We start from the raw sequence: 19,871 nt of genomic DNA, 5'->3' as shown, positions 1-19,871 counted from the left end.
CGTCACGAGGTTATAAGACTAAACTCACTTACATCTCAAATGTTTTATCCAATGCATATACTTGTGAATAAAACTTAAAATATGAAAACTAAAAAATTATATAGTTTTAAGTAACACAAAATTTGATTAAATTATAGAATTTCAAATTTATGTTTTTATATATACGTAAAATAAATTAATGAATAAAAAGTCCGTTTATTAAAAAAATATAGTGTTTTTTTTGTGGTGTTCGGGGTTCGAACCTCAGCTTTGCATATATTATGCATTGTCCTTATCAACTGAACTAAGCTCACGGGGAAAAAAAATTAAAGTGTTTAAACAACCTAAATGATTGGTAAAAAAAAAATACAACCTAAATGTTTTTAAACAGTAACATAAATTGATATATTATCCTTCAAAAAAATATATATATTTGATCAATTTTTTAAAATAAAATAAATAGCATTATAAATAAGAAATATTCCTCTCAAGAAACAAATATTTACAAGATAAAAAGTAATACTATATTCCTCAAAAAAAGTAATACTCTTTTGAACGCATTAGTCCCATTTGACAAAATTATATTTGGCCAAGTATGAACTAATTTTTTTTGAAACAAGCCTTACTTTCAAGACCGTCTTGAATCCAATACAATAGAACACAAGTTAATAGATTCAAAAAATTATTGTGGAATAATGATTAGATTTTTCCAAATTTCATGACTTGGTTTGAACTTTGAAGGCATAATGCATTAAGGGGAAAAGGGTATAAACTATACTCACTTATATCAGCTTTAAGACTTAGAATTTTCACCCGGGACATATAAGAATCATCTGTAATTAAGTAGACTAAGAATTTAAATAGAAACATTATCTAAACTGAATCAAGTACTGGAATCACCAAATTCAATATGCAAGTACTGCAAATCGTGAGTACCAAAAATATCACTCAAACCGCCGTAATCTGTTTCTATATGGATAAACTTGCTGTCAATAATTACCCTACATAGCATAACATTTTCTTGACCAAGTAAAAGTGAACACTTCTCATATAAACCTTCTTTTGGTGCTAGATTCAATAAGCATGATTTAGGAGCAGACACCTTATACTGGCTAAAGCTGAATGTTTCTCGATCAGTGGCCATTAATACAAGACGATGTTGTCTACCCAAAAGCTCTGAGACATATTTCATATCTCCTACAGCAAGCGCTTCGCGGACACGTGTTGACGAGACCTGGCCCCTCTCTTTGGAGCCAGTACTGGAATTTTTATTTGTTGAGTATTGGTTCTTGTCCATAACAGATTTTATTATGTAAGCTTCCATTTCATACTCCTCACATAGCTTTTCTAACTCTGATGCATCACCAGCTGCTTTATATCCAAATCGGTAGTTCTCACCTGCAAGAAGTTCCAGTACAGATATCTATTTCCGTTTATATGAGGATAAAGATTGGTAAAAGAATATACCATGCTAATGTTCCTATTCCGGGAAAATGGAAAATATCCAATATATTATGATTATGTGAACGGACTTTGTGTAACTTGACAAAATTAGAATAAATTAAGGTGCTACTTATATACCTGCAACAACTCCACGCACTCTAAGTTCTTTTGATAACTTCTCAACAAATTGTCGCGGACTGAGATGCCGCACGCTTGAAAACTCAATCTCAAACTCTTCTGGGACCATGTTACCACAATAAGGAACCCAAGATGAAAGAACGCGCTTTCGATCACATTTAGCGACTATGGGAGCTCTGTTTGGAAAACATTTGACAAAATACATGTTATTTCCCCTCCAAGATGATAAGAAAATGATGGTGCCGCGATCTTCAGTAACTCAGAATCTAAAAAATGAGTTACGAGTTCATATATTTGCTAGAAGAATGCTAATTCCAAACGTTATTTTATCAACTATAACATAGGCAAATGGTGCATCTTTTATGTATAATCAATCACACAAAAGAACCCAGAAACGATGACTAAACTTCTGGAGAATATTCTCGATACTTGTAATCGTAATGGTCCTCCTTAAAGTGGATTTTAAATACAATATCGTTTGCAGAGTTACTCTGTGTGATGGAAAAATATATATTGCGATACAACAATAAATTCCCAATGACATTTAGGCTTTGTTTGCGAGTTTGGAGGGTAAGGGAGGGGAGGGTTTGGAAAAAAAAGAACGAGTAAGTGGAAGAAATAAATGACATTGGGAGGAGGGGCATTGGGGGGTTTATTTTTCTTTAAAATATAAAACCCTCCTCATTTGGGGGAACTAAAAAATTGTATTGGAGGAGGGTTTTGGGGGGTTTGGGAGGGTTTATATGAATTCTTCAAATTTAATATATGTTGTTATAATATTCTTAAAATTAAAAACATATTAATCATAAGTATTAATTTATCTTTCTAAAAAGTACTCTTCTCTTTCAAAAAATGTGAAAAATTTCTCAATTTTTCCCTATATTTCTCTCCCTCCTAAGACCTTCCTTCCGCTCCCCTCCAAACTCCCAAACAAAGCCTTGGTGACAAGGATCAAATGGTTGTCCAATACATGTTTCATTAACTACCATGAAGAGAAAAGTAAATCTTCTATGAGACACCAACCGCTATCTCATGGCATAAGGCTGGAGAGTTTGTTGTTGTTGCGATGGATCACAATAGCTGGTTCATCTGAGTTTATATTTTATCATTACTTTACTACCATAGATTATTCAAGTAGGGTATAAATGAAGGGTTACTAACGGTATTGTCAAATAGCGACGCTACAACATAGCGGATTTTGATGAATCCACTGTGAAAACCGCGACATTGTCCTAGTTTTGCTATTATTACAATAGCAGACGCTATTCCAGATTATGCTAATTTATGTAGCGACAATAGCTTTAAGCAGTTAGTGAGTATTGCTCCTATATATATATATATTCACCTTAATATGTACACCTTTCAATAATTCAATATATAAGCTATGTTCTGCCTCCATTCGCTTTTTTTATTTATATATAATTAACTTATTTCAATTGTTTTGCGGCTTTTGCAAATTCACTTGATAGAAGAAGTATATAATATGTCATACCTATGTTCCCAACCAAATACCTTAGCCATGCCAACAAATGATAAAAGAAATGGAGGACCAGCCCTTGATGCTTGAATTGCAAGTTCTCGATGACCTATGTGCAGAGCATCAAACTTTCCCAATGCTACAATTCCACCTGGCAATATCATCAGTAATAGTGTTATAACTTATTATAACATACAATGCCAACAACTTCCAAAGAGAAAACAAACAAACCTGTGACTGCAGATATTCCGTCGGAGATGATTTCACGTTCATCTTCTTGTTGACTGCAAAACATTGTATAATTTGTTTTTAATTAGATGAACCAATAAAAAAAATTAAGGACGAATTGATAGATACCTGAAAGAGGAATCAAAAAGGAGGGGAATATCTCCTGCTCCTCCTCCTCCTCCAGAAGAAGACTTAGAAGAATAGCATTTGTTTGATTGGAATCTGCTGTTAACGACGATACTACTATTAGCACCGAAAGAAGGTTTGAGGGGGCGTGGAAAGGAAAGATGAAAAGTGTGAAATCTGAAACCAACACCAAAGTGGAGAAGTTCACAATCTCGAAAATGATGCGAAATACGATTCACACAAAACAACACCATTGCCAATTCCTCCTCCGCATCCTCAAATCTTCTACCACTTTCCACTTCCTCGTTTAAGCTACTACAGGATAATTATGATAATCGGATCCGATGAATGGGTCGGGTCACCAAATAACCCGACTTCATTTCTCACTCACTGCTTCTCTACAGTTTACTCGCAGTTATTTTTTATTTCACCGTCGCCTAGGTAACCATTATTTTAAAATTTACTAGTTTTTTCATTGTTTTTTTTGGAGAAAGGGAAGTAAAATCTCTCTCCAGCCAATTTTAACTTTTTTTAGATGAAAATTTGATGCAAGTAAAATCATTTAGGTTTATATGATACAAATCATCGGAATTAGCCGTAAATGTTGTCGTCTTTGTTAAAGAATGAGCTACATCATTTGTTAATCGTCGAACAAAACTAACACCATAATTTATACAAGAATTAAGAGGGTCTTCTTGGAATTCAAGATAACACTCAATTAACAATTGTTTGACTATTTGTCAACAAAAAAAAACAATTGTTTGACTATCTAACTCAAAAAAGACATTTTGTAGGCCTACTTCTATCACCCACGGAAGAACTATAAAGAGATGTGTAGTTTCGCCTTCAAGAGTAGATAAACAATAAGGGAACCACATTGTTCTTGCTTGAACAATATTATCATAGTAAACACGAATATGCATACCAAAATTAGTTTTAATCAGCTGTTGAAAGAAGTATGCATCAATAGTACATTTATAAAACCACATGGAAGGAGAATGCCACCTGTCCAAATAGTCATTTTGATTTATACCTTCTATGACATCAACGAACTTCAGGCTAAGTAAATTCTAAGTTCTAGAGTTAATTTTCTTTTGTTGAAGCCAAACATAATTTTTATAGATAAGTCACTTCTTTTTTCGCTGCAGACGTGAGTAAGGGAGTTTTTAACGTGCAACCAAACGACCTATAAGAACATTAAAACTCTTAGGGAGAGCTTGCCGCGCCATTTGGGTCCCACAATGCTCGAGGGATTGTTCTCTGTTGTTACGCGCGAAGAATACCCGGTAAAAAAAAAAAAGGCTAAATTGCATTTTTGGTCCCTTAACTATTTAGGTAGTATCACTTTGGTCCCTTAATTAAAATTCGATTTATTTTGATCCCTTAATTTCTCTCTGTTACACATTTTGATCATTTCCGTTAGTTTTAATTCAAAAACGTTAGGTTTTCTTCATTTTCTTCTGAAATTTTTCAGGGATTCTTGTTGTTGAAGGTTGATGGAGATGATATGAAGATGAAGAAGAGGAGAAGAAGAGGAAGAAAACCTAACATTTTTGAATTAAAACTAACGGAAAGGACCAAAATGTGTAACGGAGAGAAGTTAAGGGACCAAAATAAATCGAATTTTAATTAAGGGACTAAAGCGATACTACCTAAATAGTTAAGGGACCAAAAATGCAATTTAGCCAAAAAAAAAACTTGTAAGAACATGTTCTACGGTAAATAGCGTGACTGCTTGAGAGTAACACACGTGTTTAATTAACAAAAGCTATATATCTAAGTAAAAACCATAATTGGAACATACATTAAAATTCTTTGAATTGCATTTAGAATTAAGTGAGGAACAAGCTCTCTAATGCTAAATATAAGATGTGCTTTGATTGGCCTGCTCTTTATTAATGAACCGTAAAATTGTGTTTGAAGTATATCCATTTTATGATAAATCAAGATATATAAAACACACAACTGCGCATACTAATCTCAAAAAAATATTGTTCCATGCAATTGAGACATCTTATGTTCACTCAAACCAACTCATGTTGGTTATGGTAGTGTACCATTATTATTCCCACACAATATATTTAAAGCAACAAAAGTTTACACCTACTTGAAGTATATCAATTGATAATGTAAATTTTTTGTATATAAATCCAATCAGATTTTAATGTAATGAATGACTGTAAAAAAAGTTACATTATTTGTATAGTCTTTAAACTCAAAAGTAACTTCATAAAAAAAAAATATTGTAAAAAGTTTGTTTCTGATCATTGTTTTTAAAATATAATCCTCTTTTATGCCATAAATTGTGAAATTAAATAGACATTTTAGACCAAAATTAGCATGCAATCCACCGAGCGTAAAATTCGAGGTGAAGGTGATAATATACACTAATCACAAGCCCTCTAGCCTCTAACTCCACAAATCTAGCAGAAATTTAAAATTTCTGATAAATAAACATGGCTAGCAGCAGCTAACCTAATTACAATAAATAATTCATTCATCCTTAGACACTTCCTACTGCTATCTCATTTTTCCTGTTGTATTTTCCTCACTTTCAGTATATAGTTGGCAATGCCCTTAATACAGTGCATGGACCAAGGCCAAACCCCAAAAGGAAAAAAAATAAAAATAAATTAACTCATCCTAGTACTGTTCCTTCTTCCCCACCACTTCTTCTTGGCTTTCTCTATGGAACCATCTTCACTTCCAAGTTTATTTAAAATAACCTTTGTTTCACGCAGTCTTGCGGCATAGTCCTTTTTCCAACCTTCAAACATTTGTTTTAACCTTCTAAGTTCTCGGTCTGGGTTCAAACTTGCTTCAATTTGACCAGATTTTACCTCAACCAAGAACTTGGCATCATCGCCAAATACTTGACTTCTTTGCTCAAATTCTTCAGCCAGCCGACTTATAACGCTCAAACCAGCACTCATAGATCTTGTTCCACTGCTTTCTTGGCGCCTGTGATTATTTCCCATATCCCAGCTGTATTCCTTGTCATCGCTTGCATTAACAGAAGCATCTGAATTCCTTTCAGAATCATCCATAGCAAGGCTCTTCTTTGCAATGGAGAGACTAGACTGTAAAGATCTCATTTGTTTCTGCCATACTTCTTCCATGGATTTCATTTTCAGTTCATATTCAGACCATCTGCTCTCATACTGTTGAAGACGTTGATGAAGGATGTCATTTTCCTCATCTTTCTCTCTCAGGCCAGCTTCAGCCTTAAGCACCCTGCGTTGTAATTCAGCTAGGAAAGACGCCTTCACCAGTACTTCATCTGACCCGTTAGTCTGTTTTAGAGTTCTATGTTGTAAGTATCACAAAGATGACATATTCTTACTAGCAATATGTGAAGATTATTGTTTTGAAATATAGTTTCTGAATTAGAAAAGAAAATACCTTCATGCCTCCGGATTTTAAAAATCCTATATCTCCTGAGCATCTTCTGACTAACCATCCACGAATAACTACAAAACGTAGCAAAGCAAATTATGAAAACTTGCGTATGAAAAACTTTTTGTGCAACACCTATGCTAACTCATGTCCAACTTTGATTTGCACATTTATAGGACTTTCATTACATATGTTAGAAAGAGGATGGACAATTTTGTGTGGACGGTATTTATGGAACTAACAGATCTTTGCATTTCGATAATTAAAAGTTCTTACATGACTGTATGACAACTGAAGCATCAATGGTGTCTTTCATTCTTTTACTTTGATATACTGTTTTCACGTGCTTCTGTATAATAACAGCAGCTCTATGTCTCTGAAGCAAAGTTGCAAACTCCTTTCTGCTTTTCTCTCCTCTAATAACTGCATGAATGGGTAAAAAAATAAAGGTTCCAGTCTGTTACTCTTCCCAAGGAATATGACATGTCGAAAGAATTAGGTGGAGTAAAGGAAATACATGACTGAAGAGTAGTGACTCCTCTCCAAAGCTCCTTGCAATGACAACGAGCTTGATAACCCCTAAAGCAACTTTGTACACGTAAAATGCCATGGAGGGTACGATTCCTAGTATCTTCAAGCACTCCAATCTGCAGTCATAATCAACACAGCTTAGTAAAGACACACTGCAAACAAGAGGAGTAAATAAAGTTCAAGGTTGAGCTTGGTGATTGAATTACTTGGACAGTTAAAACACACATTGTGAAAGCATGTTCAACTTCGAAATGACAAGTAAATCCTAGACGGCAATAAGAGGGAAAAGAGAAAATATTGCAAAATATGAATAGTTTCAGTAAACCTAACCAAGTAACCATGACCAGGCTGATGGTTAAAAAAATATACTTAATAGTTCATTACGTTATCTTCATAATGGAATCATGGGATCAAAACAAAACTAGAAAGACTAATTCATTCGAAGTCTAATTCACTCAATCCAGAAATTCCATAACTTTTTAAGTAAAACTAATTCCCAACTATAACCCTAACCACAAATAATTTCAATTTTATCATTCTACTTTAAGCTTCCATTACCATATACTAAGTTTCTTCACTGCACCATATCTATGTAAGCTGAATACAGTGCCTAAAATAAAACTACTAGGAGATAACCAGAGTTTAGATCTAAATAAATTAATTTCATTCACTTTTAAGTTGAAAACTACAGGTACATGAAATCAATACAATCCCATTTATCACCACCACAGCAATTTGAATTAAACGAAATAAATAACTAGTTCAAAACATCGTATAGATTTATTCTTACCTGCCCTGTTCGGAAGAACAATTTTGTGTAGCCAACTTGATACATTTCAGGCAAAATGTTAAACTGATGAAGAATAGCAACAGAAACACTAAGTGGATCCTGAGATGCAACATTTTCAAGGAGAAGAAAACCATATCTGAATTACCATTCCCAAGACAATAAGAGAAAGGTCAGAAACGTGGAAATAAAAATAAAAATGGGACAGGTTTGGGGAAGGGGGGTTGAAAATATGTTAATAACTGTGTTCTTGCTCTGCTATACCTTTTCGCAAACTTTTGGTGAGACATTCTAGTTGGAAATCCTGATCGGGATATTCGAACCACTTCTAGGACCCCACAACATCTCAACTGCTGCAGTACAAGTCCTTGTTCATATGATCCAGGCGACTGGAGGTTATTGGGCTTAATGCAGCGAATAAAATGAGGTGTGGTACTCTCTAAACGTTGCATCAGTTGAAACAATTGTCCCTGGATGCCAACAGAAAGATCAAATCATATGAATTTATTATCGATGTAAAAAAATTCCCTAACTTTAAATTTGGAGTTCATTGGTTTAAATTTAGCCACATTATATCAAATAATATTAATGAACATAATCCACCAAAGGACGGATCGTTCGGGGGAACCCGAGTTCAATTATTGGCCAGGCTTTACTTATCTCCCGGCCGAACTCCGCATTACTAGGTCCCCTTTCCCCTAGGAACCGGAGGGTTAACACCAAAAAAAAAATATATATATCAATGAACAGAAGAGTCTTGACACAATGGTTGGAGTTACTGCTCATCAGTCTCTTGCAAATGCAAGGTAAGACTGTCTGTGATAACCGCACAAACAGGTTCTACTCTTTTCTGGATTCCATCATGGCGTTGAACTTTATATCAAAAGCGCTAAATTAATTTATTCAAATGATTTTCTTCAAAGCTTAAAGAGCTACATTTGAACAATTTATACCTCCTTTAAGATTTTAAATATTGTATTTCATTAATATTTTTCATTTTAAAATACCTTGCAATGCATTGGATACCTTCTAGTTTGTAACAACTAAGTTAAAAGAACTAATAGCTGAAAGGCCATGTCAATTATCATAAGTGTCATTGATATTCAGACGAGGCCATCTTTCTTTCTCGAGCAGAAGTTGCAAAATTTGCATGGCTTGATGTGAGAGAATAATCTACTTAACCCTAATTCATGGATGTATTTCCAGTTAGTGGTAGCTAGTATTTTAACTATTTTTCAGTTAGAACTGAATAGCTAACTCTTAGCTGTCACTTCAGCATATGTAGTGAGGTCATTCATCTACAATGAGTGTTCTCTGACTCTGTAAAGTCACTAACCAGAAAATATATTTTCTCAGAATCAGAGGTTTTCCTTTTTCATTTTCTCTCAGTTTCTCTTTTCAAATACATGATCAAAGATGAATACTGTCAATAGCATACACTATAAAACAAAAACAAACATACATATTGAATGGGAGGACCAAAACATCAGTTATCCAACTACCAGACCATTTCATGATAAATTTTGGAGAAAACCAAAGCTGCGGGTTTGTACCTTGAATTTTGTGGCAACACTTAGCTTTTGGGAATCTGCCCCACCTAATTTGTGTAAGGGACCAACTACAGGTTTCTCAGACTGACTAAGCATATAGGATGCAAATATCTGAGGAAGATGACATTTGCTTGAGGATAGAAGTTGGATGGAATCCACGTGCATTAGGTCTCTGTTTTTTTCTAGGAATGCAGTTGTATCATAGGTCACCTGATCGGAAAAAAATAAATATGAAACTGTCAGGTAAATAGCAGATATAAATCAACAAGAAATAAGTAAACCTTAGATTTTAAGAAAAACAATAGTATCTAGAGTTCAAAAATACCAAGTATTGAAGCACAATCAAAATCACAGTTATTAGCTTATAGTAAAAAACAAAACAAAAAAGGCATGGTTAGTGTGTTAACTAATATGGATCAAATATGAAATAATTTAGGGTTTTATGACCCTTAAAAGTTAGTTCTACCACATTATAAACTGTCCATGTCTTAAGGTAATTTACAAGCATTGTGAATAAACAGAAAGAAAATTACAACATTATATGACCTTGACCAGATTCATACCTCTCCCGCATAATGACGCACAGTAAAGGCTTTTTCTCGTTCTCCTTTGAAGCATGAATTAGAATTCAAATGCTGCTTAAGCTTGTTGGCAAATGTTAAATCCGTACCGTTCGGAAAAGTGGACTCTTCGTCTAACAAGGATAGTAGCCCCAGTGGTTTCTGCACAATTTTCAAAAGTAAAGTCTCTAAGAAAAGAATTTCAAATTTCTTATAGTATGTGGCATTTTCCCACAGCAAAGAAATAGATAGTTCAAAAACAAATCACACAATAATAGGATTGAGGATACAACAATAACAACAACAGCCAAGTCTTATCCTAATATGTGAGGTCGAAAAAAGGAAAGAAATGGCTACAAGGGAAATTTAAACAGGACATCCACAAATATGTAGTTCAATAGCAGAAAGAAACAACTAATGAAAGTATAGTGAGTTATGCGGAAAATTTAGAATACAGATAAATTAAACTTAGTAGAGGTAGCATCCTTATATCTTGGCCATATGAAAGCAAGTGATTGTGTTGCGCATAGTATGACAAGCCATTACAGTGATGTATGTATCAACTCCAAATTCCAAATATTCAATCAAGCATCAGAGTGTGTAGGCTTTCTATTGGGAAAAACTAAAAATCCCACATTGGCTATAGATGAGGACTAGATAAGGGACAGAGGAGCTCTATACCTTTTCAAAAAGATTAAGGCAGTCTTGGTTGTCTTCAAATTCAACTTTAGCCCAATCAATGCCGTCTTGGATGTATTCCTGAAACAAATTTGTAAGCATGAAATGTTTTAAATTTTATATGTAGTGTTAAGCTTTCAGTGGTAATCAAACCCTTTTTATTTAACTTTATATGAAGGCGCTCAATATACTCTCAGTTTTAGTTCTAATACATGGAACAAGCTTTATAAGCCAGAGCACAGAGAAATTTTAGGAGCAGAAAAAAAGTTGTTGAAACAAGATGAGGGGATAATCATGATTCAAGAAAAGTTATGAATTCATAACAAAGAAGTTGTTGGTTTTTTATCCAAATTTTTAACAAAAACTCATTCAAATGAAAAAATATCGTAAGTCTATTAGCATCATCTGTTGTGATTTGTTTAAGCAGTCTGTTTCTATATGGTGCATACCTCCTGTTCCAACTTGAATAAATGACGATTGAAGTGTTGCTGTAATCTTTCATTTGCATAATTTATGCAGAACTGCTCAAAACTGTTCCTCTGTATAAAATGCACAGAATTCAAGGAGAAAATATTTCAAAATTTAAATAGCATAAAAGACGTATATGAATAAAAATGATTTCTGGATTAATATAACGTACATTGAATGACTCAAAGCCATAAATATCTAGAATACTGATAGATCTTCCAGTTTGTCTTTTGCCAACAGCTAGTGATTTGTTTATTTGTTCAACCAGCCAATCAAACAGACATGAGTAAATAGACTTCGCCAAAGCATCTCTTGCATCACTAGCCTGCGTAGTTAAAAAAATTAACATTTAAGACAAACCTAATGCATCACTAGGGTGCATGCAGGTATGATCAATGTTTAGATACTAAATTGGATTTCTTAGAAGGAAAACTTAATGAGGCAATGTTCATCACCAATCAAGTTTTCTTTCTAAATTCCATTATTTTATATAAAAAAAATTAACAGACTGGCATATGGTGATTGAGATTCAATACATATTTATAGTTATATTGCAAAGATCTTCCCTCCTAGGAAGTTGCACTTAGTCCATACATGGTCATGAACAAAGGTAGTTGTGAGTCAATTTACCTGAGATAGCGTCAACTTCTGGACAATAGTATCTTTACCAACTTTCATTTTTCGAGTTGATAAAGTCAACTTCAGATCTTCAATGTCACAGCCAATCAACTTGGCAGTGCTGAACAGCCCTTTAAGAAGTCAGGGAACAAAATTCCTTTTTAATTGAGGTATAAGTTAAATTTTGAAGCATATAAAATACTTATGCAGCGGTAATTCTGTATCATGTGCAACATATGTAAGCAATAGTTATGGTCATCATAAAATGCAAACATGCTCAAGTTATTACATGATTCTTACATCATAACTTTACAAGGGCGGTAAATCAATGATTATCAATCAATAACCATATGAACGAAAAATAAAGAGGAAACCTTAAAAAACTGCAACTTTTTCTCAAAATGTAAAACTCGTTACATTTCCTCTTCACTAATTTACAAGGAAATTTTTTGAAAAATTATAAAATGCTAAAAACTATTCCATCATAGTATGCTAAATGAAGCCAAAATATTAAAAGACATACCAAGCCCAAAGCACTAGACAGAGCTTTTGCATAACAAGTAGTGGAAAAAACTATGCTTTAGATTCCATCAGTAGAGATTCTGGAAATTCTTACCCTCATCCTCAACAGCTTGAACATGATTTTCATTATCGATCACAGTAAACGATATGTTTCCCAACCATAATACTGCAGCAAGCATTGCAAATACATTCTCTTGGTCTCCTTTGCTAATGTGGACAACATCCAGAGCATCCTGGTATTAAAAAGTTCATGTGTATGCCGAGCCATTACACAGAGCAGAAATAATTAAAAAAAAATCATACAATATAAACTATATTGATTCAGATCATCAATAAGCAACAAGTGATGAAAAATAGAGTATACCGTGACTATGCGAAATTCTTCTGCATCATCAACATCATTAATTGAATAACAATTGCTCTGCCTCAGATATTTATAGTCCTCCACACTTCGCAGATTTAGCTTCTCTGAGGGATAAAGAAGCCAGATAGACAAATATAAGGAACTTAAATGTTCCATAAAAAGGGATACTCAGTATGAAAAACTTATATCATTAACATAGAATCACCACTTATTCAAGGAGATCCACAAACAAAATGTTCAATAAAAATACACAATCCATTGTATGTAACAAATACATTAGCAGAGTAGAAAGTAAAAATATCCAATTACCCCTGAGAGATGATGGCGCTCCAGCACATAGCTGATAAAATATATGATATGACCTTTCCCCTTCATTGCATTGGACTACTCTAGACTGTTCATATACCAAGTAAAATTAATATCAATTGATATTGCATGAACATAAATTGGAATGTAACGTTAGCACAGAAGATTAAATTACCTTTTCCAACAAAACTGTTCAAGGTTTGGTCATAAGGAGCATCACATAGATTCCACGCATAGATGCAAACATTTGACATGATTAGTTGGAAAGTTTTAGTGGAAGGAAGTCACGCTGTATGAACTTTAATTAAGTAGTAAACTTACATGTTTGAATATTAGCACCAGATATTTTTCCAGTTTCACTGAAGTGAATCTCAATGAGCTTTCCCTGTAACGTTCAATCAAATTAAGAGAGATTTCAGCATCAAAGATTCAAAAGAGAGTATAATAAAGACCCTCAAGAACAGGCCAAGTAAGAATCAATACATATAGGATTAGGAAATCTTACAAAACGACTTGAGTTGTCATTTCTCAATGTTTTTCCATTACCAAAGGCTTCTAGTATTGGATTAGTCTTTAATATTTCATGCTCTATTCCACTTCCGCCACCAAGGGCAGCCAGGTATTGCATTGCTATTTTTGCTGTCTCGGTCTTCCCTGCTCCACTCTCACCACTATATATGTAGATTATAAGAATAAGAATTATTATAGGTCCCAGTTCAAATACAGCCATGCGGAAAGTACAAAAGTCTAAGGAAAATCAATTTGAGCTTGATATTAATGAGAAGCAACAGGCAGCGTAAAGAAGCTTTATGTCCATCAAGGTTAATCCAAGAGTGCAAAATAAGAACCTCTGCCGTGAATGTTTAGGAAACCAACAGAAAATGAGTATGTGGTAAGAAAACAAATTTAGTTTAGGGGATAAGAACGTTTAAACACTCAAGCGGTAACTTATTCTTTGACCGCTGTTAACCAATCATTCATTCCTGAACTTAAAATACTTTTTCATATTGATTGGTTAACAAATAATTCCCTTTTCATATTTCCCTGCATATTTTATCCTAATCCATCACTTCATTCAAGAAAATTGCAAGAAAGAATCTCAGATTTTGTTAGTATCTCTCATACAATGAGAATGCTTACTAAGGTCTAAAGAAACAAATTATAGTCAAGGATAAAAACAATAAGCACGCCACATTTCAGTTCAAAATCTCAAGTAAGACTTAAATGGACCCTACATGGGAGCCTTGCACACTGGACCTCTTATTAAACAAGGAGTAAGAAAATAAGACCAGTCTTCCGGTAATAATTGCAGAAGTCACAACTGGAACGAAACTTACATGAAAACATCTTATAAAAAGGAAATAGCAGAATAATCAGTAAAACAAAAAGGACTCAACACAAAATACTGACCTTATAATTATTGATTGGTTTACTTCATCTGCAAATGAAGTGCAAGAGTTAGAGTAAGAAGGTATAGCTTAAAACAAATGGAAGTGGCCATAACTTATAAAAATTCATCCGTATATCTAAATAAAAGAAAGGAATAAGTTACCCCGTATTATCTCTGATCCATATATGTAAATATTAGAAAGAAAAAAGTTACCTCGTATCATCTCTCTGATTGCTGAGTCTGTAATTGCATAAACATGAGGGCTTTCAATAGCTTTACGCTTGTAGGCTTCAATATAGTTAGTACCATACAGGGGAACTTTCTTAAAGGGATTTACGGCCACCAAAACTGGCCCTGCTTTTGTCTGAATTACACACAGTTATGTTCATAAATGTTTTGTGATTGGCAAATAAAATTGAAGAAAAAATCTTCAGAGATGAAAAGACTTACATAGATCATATTTTGATTGTATCTATGTTGCAGGTTGTATAAAACTGACGGTTCATTTAAATAACTAAGTTGCATGAGGTCATCCACTCCATCAAGAATATCAGGATTTGCTGGTACCAAATCTTCATCTTTCACCTTTAAAACCTATTATTAAGGGGGGATAAGTACAGTTATCAGACCAAAGGATGCAATCCAATATAGAAAATATAATGTGAAACTTCTCTTACTTTCCCGTCAGGCAGTGAAATAACAGACTCTGTTCCAGAAGTTGATATTATCTTCACCAGTTCCCAATCCCCATTAGAAAGTTGAAGCCAAGACTGAAGCTTCTGAAACAGTAAATAATGAATTTAAAACAGCCTATTATCTATAAACAATGAGAATTTAAACAAACTTACGAAATTAATTTTAAAAAACACATCAGCTTTGAAACTCATCATATCAAAGAAATTGAGAAGGAAATAAATATTTCATTCACTTACTTAAACTCTATTTTTTAAGACCAGTGCCACAGCCAAGTGGAACTTTGAGAATGGCAAGACAAAAAATAATGATGTGAGTTCAGCTAGTTGACCAACACACATATGAAGAGATGGCCAAAGGATACATTGATCAGATGAAAATACTGGAAATTAACTAATAAAAATTTCTTTGGTCTAACTTCTCTATAGCATTTTTAACTAATAACTGCTGCTAATGCTAGTAGTAATGCATCAAATAATACATATTAGTTTCCCACCAGTTCCTTCCAATCCTCAACATTCTACAAATCATCAATCCAGTTTACTATTTAGGAGGCAAAAAACCATATAATAAACATTAGGATAAGGACACTTCAAAATTGCAGATAGTTAGAGAACAATTGCCGTATTGCGGTATTGCCTAAGAAACATGTTGATGCAAGACAAAGAGAAACAGATGAATCATACTCCAATTTTAGTTTGTTGTGATTTTCCTAGCAAGTCATACTAGTCCTAGTAAATTCCAGTTTGTATACTACAACAAGCCCTAGAAAATTAGAATTGCAGTCTGAAGCCTAAATTACCTTCTTTGAAGCATAAGGAGTTGTATCACTCCATCTGCTTTCCCTAGAGGATGTAGAAATAGATGGTTGAGGCAACGAAGCAGATACCGAATCTTCATTAGCATACGACGGCCTGTCTTCAAATGATTCACCATTTCCACCATATGGAGATTCTTCATCAGACACATCCATGCCGCCAGCACGATTGTTAACTTCCTTAGAAACCTCCCTTACTATTGCACCATTTTCACGACCATTTGATCCAATCAGATCAGTGCTTCTCACCTTAGCATTTCCGTGCTTTTCCACAAGACCAGTGTTTCGATTAGTATCAAACTTGAACTCGGGTGGCAACGATTTAATGGACTGGAAAGCAGGCGGGACACCGGTTGTCTTCGACATCTTTCCTTAAATAATTCTGCCACAAGCAAAACTGGTTACAGTTACAAAATAGCAATCGCTAGTTGCAATGGCAAAAAAGTGATACAGATTTTCCTTTTCAAAAAAGTTAACTTTTTAAAACAAATGGGGCTTTCAAACTTTACAACAAGACCCTCAATGAAACATGATAACATAATGGAGGGGAGGGGACCATATATCAAGATACAGATTCAACTGTCTAGTCTAGTGCTCCAATCTTAATGTGGTCATTGAGACGTTGAACATCATCCTAAGCTGTAAAATTAAAAATTCATGAACCTAATAAAGCAACAACCCCACAAAAGCCTTATCTAAGGACCCATATGTAACATAAACCTTTTTAGTTACTCCAATTGGAAAGTTTAAAACTAAAGAAAACTTCCGGATCTAATACATGAATTCCCTTAAATGTTAAAAAAATAAAAAACTTCCATAGTATAGTACTTCCACCTTTCAACTTACACTTAGGTGTTAGCTCGGCTTAGTCTCGTAACCTCAAGGTACAGAGTTCAAATCCTTCTCGGACACTATCGTAAAATGGTCATTAATGTCACTTAATTAATAAAATATTTCTCGTTTTCCCAAAAAAGAAATAAAAAATATATATATGGTTGAACTTTGAAATTTTGAATTTTGAATTTGAATTCGTCTAACACGTTATGAAAACAGGTTAAAAAAAAAAAAGTAGAAATGGGTGATTAAGAAACAGAAAATGAAGATATGAATATGTGTTGAAGCAAATGGATTGACTAACCTGAGAAAAAGAAAGTTAAGCAGAAGAAAGATTAAGCTAAGATCTGGTTGAGAAATGAGTTGGAACACAGAAGAGATGAGAAGAATAATCAGAGTTGAGTAATGATGTGATGGAAATCTTAAATGTGTTTGCGGAACAGCCTAAGCCACGGAGAAGTCTTCTTGTTTGGTTCTTCACCCACGTATGTATGTATGTATGTATGGTTTGAATTGAATTGAATTGAATTGAAGCAGATGCAATTCAAGAACCACCTTTTTTTCCTTTTCTTTTTCAATTTCAAATTTTAATTTTACCTCTTTCCTTCTTAAACTCTTCTTTAACACACAATAATAAAGATTCAAATACAAATCAGAGTGAGGGATAAAAAAAAAAACATAATGGATAAGTCGGTACAGTAAAAGACTATCGAGACATTTGATACGTTGTAATGCAACCTTTAACTTGTCTAAAGTGCATGAGTTTGGCCAATAAATTTGTATCTGACGTCAATTTGATTGATTTTTTACACAGTTAAAAATAATCAGACCATATATTAATTTAAAAGTTATTAGTATAATTTAATTTAAAATAAATGTAAAATGCTTAGGCCTGACCATTTCAATTTTTGTGCGGTTTTCAAACAGATAATCTTAAATTTAAATATAAAAGTGCGCGTTTTTCTTTGCCAACCGATTTTGAAGAGAAAATTCAGCCACAGCAATAAATTTTGTATTGTTCATTTACCAAACTACCCCTCTGTGGTTGGTCGCTTGCTGCCGGCTCAAGCTAGTGGATATCATTAGATGACAATTTGTGAATATTATTTTCACAGGACGAATATTATGTATGATTTGGTCTTTTTCTAATTAAGTTATCAATAATAATCTATTTTGTTTTTGTTACAAGAGCCAATAATTCGTTTGTTGTTCAGTCTCAAATCATTAATCAATATTTTAACTTTAAGGTAGGATTGCAGTCACTACACTACGGTGTTGCTTGGTATCAAAACAACTTTTTCCATGTACCCATCAATTGCAATTACTATCAATTAGATCACCTATGAATCGTGCGATAAATAAAATTATTTAATGATATTAATATTGAATCTACATTTCAAACTTATATATTCATCGGCGTCAAATTGAGGTCTTCATTTCTTTAGCTAAATGGAGATAATCTTAGTTCTAACTTATCAAAAATTAATCAGTATCATCCTGAAAGTATAAATTTGTTTCACATGTGTCTGAGTTTTATTTGGCTGTAGCATGCATCCAATTATATCTTCTTTCTTTTTTTTCATGTTATTACTTATTATAATCATATCATTATTCCTAGAGTTTTTTTTTTTAGGGAAAACATGCTTATAGCATTTCATTGATAATAAGAGTTTCAATACAATTGGGTATGTCAAAATAAATGGCGGGACTAGCTAAAGACATGGCCTCTCTTGCAAGAGCATGAGCAACCACGTTGGCTTGTCGCCTAACAAACTCCACCCTAGAGTTAGAAAAGAAAGTACTGAACAAAGAACGACAAGAGAAAATAATGTAGCCTAATTTAGGCAAGTCGTTCCTGGTAGAAATGAAAGCATCCGCTGTCAATTTAGAGTCTGTTTCAAAATCCACATTGTTAAACTGCATATCGCTCAACCATTGCAAAGCGGAGTGCAGCCCTAAAGCTTCACCCACATCCATCGGAACATTACAAGGGTATGTCATAGTCTTAGCCATAACAAACGTACCTTCTGCGTCGCGAACACAAATGCCAATACCTGTTCGGTTGACTTGCGAAGAGAAGGCGACAGTATGCATGTCTAAAATAAATTACATTAACAAGGCATATTGGTTAACAAACATTTTATGTGTGTTAAAAAAAATATTAAACTCACTTTATTATGTTTGGTGCTTATATCAATTAAATTAAATTAAATTAAATTAAATACAAATAAATCGATTATATTGTTCTATTTATATATTTAATCTTGTTAATAAATATATCAAATTTCAAAGACTTCCTATATAATGCAAATAGAAGAAGAAAAAAATGTGAACTTCCATTTTTTTTTTTAAGGAAAATGTGAACTTTCATAAATTCTAAATCAAATAGTAAATGTCAAAATTGTTAGGTTAAACGTCATGACCTATATTCAAACCCAGCATTTCCCAATTATGTGGATGAATTTTTAAATTGTTATTATCATTTCGTATGTCTGTCAAATGAGAAAGAGGAAAAAAAAATGTATAACGAACATGGGTTATGTGGGTGGTAACTGCTTTTTGCATTAAAAAAACAAAGTAGATAAAAACTATTCGTTAAATTTCATGAAACGCACATATGCACTATTTAGCTTTTTCCTAAATTCCATTACAATTTTTATCTTTTTACTGAATTTAACTAGTTCATATCTAGTGTAATTTTTATTTGACCTAAACCCTTGAATTTATTTATTTTATCAAAATATACAAGGATATGTTCCCGTAAGCTTAGTTCAGTTGGTAAAGACAATGCATAATATATGCAAGATCCATGATTCGAACTCCGACCACCAAAAAAAAATATACGAGGATATATGACGATTGATATACGAAATTTTCACATTTTACAAGTTTAGAGAAAACATGGTTTTTATTTTTATGAGTTAGTCGAGACGAGTTAGTATGGGGCCCGAATATCTATTTTAGGG

General features: G+C 33.5%; 2 protein-coding genes across 4 annotated transcripts; both read right to left on the bottom strand.

The window, feature by feature from the left end:
• Window positions 1-730: 730 nt before the first annotated feature.
• Window positions 731-3,687, bottom strand: LOC146959280 (FAD synthetase 1, chloroplastic-like). The gene is made up of 5 exons (XM_085740839.1): window positions 3,395-3,687; window positions 3,269-3,321; window positions 3,053-3,188; window positions 1,561-1,736; window positions 731-1,377 (listed from the first exon to the last, which is right to left on the bottom strand). The coding sequence occupies exons 1-5, from the start codon at window positions 3,643-3,645 to the stop codon at window positions 863-865; spliced, it is 1,131 nt and encodes a 376-aa protein (XP_085596965.1). The 5' UTR covers window positions 3,646-3,687; the 3' UTR covers window positions 731-862.
• A 2,128-nt stretch (window positions 3,688-5,815) lies between these two features.
• On the bottom strand, window positions 5,816-17,554 carry ATM1 (myosin 1). 3 transcript variants are annotated; one of them, XM_085740845.1, is made up of 25 exons: window positions 17,210-17,261; window positions 16,918-16,982; window positions 16,057-16,453; window positions 15,239-15,340; window positions 15,012-15,155; window positions 14,775-14,925; window positions 14,582-14,609; window positions 13,677-13,842; window positions 13,493-13,556; window positions 13,347-13,360; window positions 13,175-13,259; window positions 12,866-12,969; window positions 12,596-12,734; window positions 11,992-12,110; window positions 11,534-11,686; window positions 11,343-11,432; window positions 10,897-10,974; window positions 10,219-10,377; window positions 9,659-9,865; window positions 8,370-8,575; window positions 8,109-8,244; window positions 7,305-7,434; window positions 7,064-7,210; window positions 6,794-6,861; window positions 5,816-6,684 (listed from the first exon to the last, which is right to left on the bottom strand). In XM_085740845.1, exons 3-25 carry the CDS (start codon window positions 16,435-16,437, stop codon window positions 6,025-6,027), a joined length of 3,531 nt encoding a protein of 1,176 aa, XP_085596971.1. In that variant the 5' UTR covers window positions 16,438-16,453; window positions 16,918-16,982; window positions 17,210-17,261; the 3' UTR covers window positions 5,816-6,024. The 3 variants fall into 3 exon arrangements, with proteins under 3 accessions (XP_085596971.1, XP_085596972.1, XP_085596970.1); XM_085740846.1 differs by having other exon boundaries at window positions 16,918-16,974; window positions 17,210-17,227; XM_085740844.1 differs by lacking the exon at window positions 16,918-16,982 and having other exon boundaries at window positions 17,210-17,554.
• Window positions 17,555-19,871: the final 2,317 nt, after the last annotated feature.

This window comes from Medicago sativa, chromosome 1 (genome assembly GCF_051527215.1).
Source record: "Medicago sativa cultivar Bolivia chromosome 1, Bolivia_mono, whole genome shotgun sequence".
Taxonomy (NCBI): domain Eukaryota; kingdom Viridiplantae; phylum Streptophyta; class Magnoliopsida; order Fabales; family Fabaceae; genus Medicago; species Medicago sativa.
The sequence above is the reverse complement of the archived record's forward strand: the minus strand, read 5'-3'. Positions and strand labels throughout refer to the sequence as shown.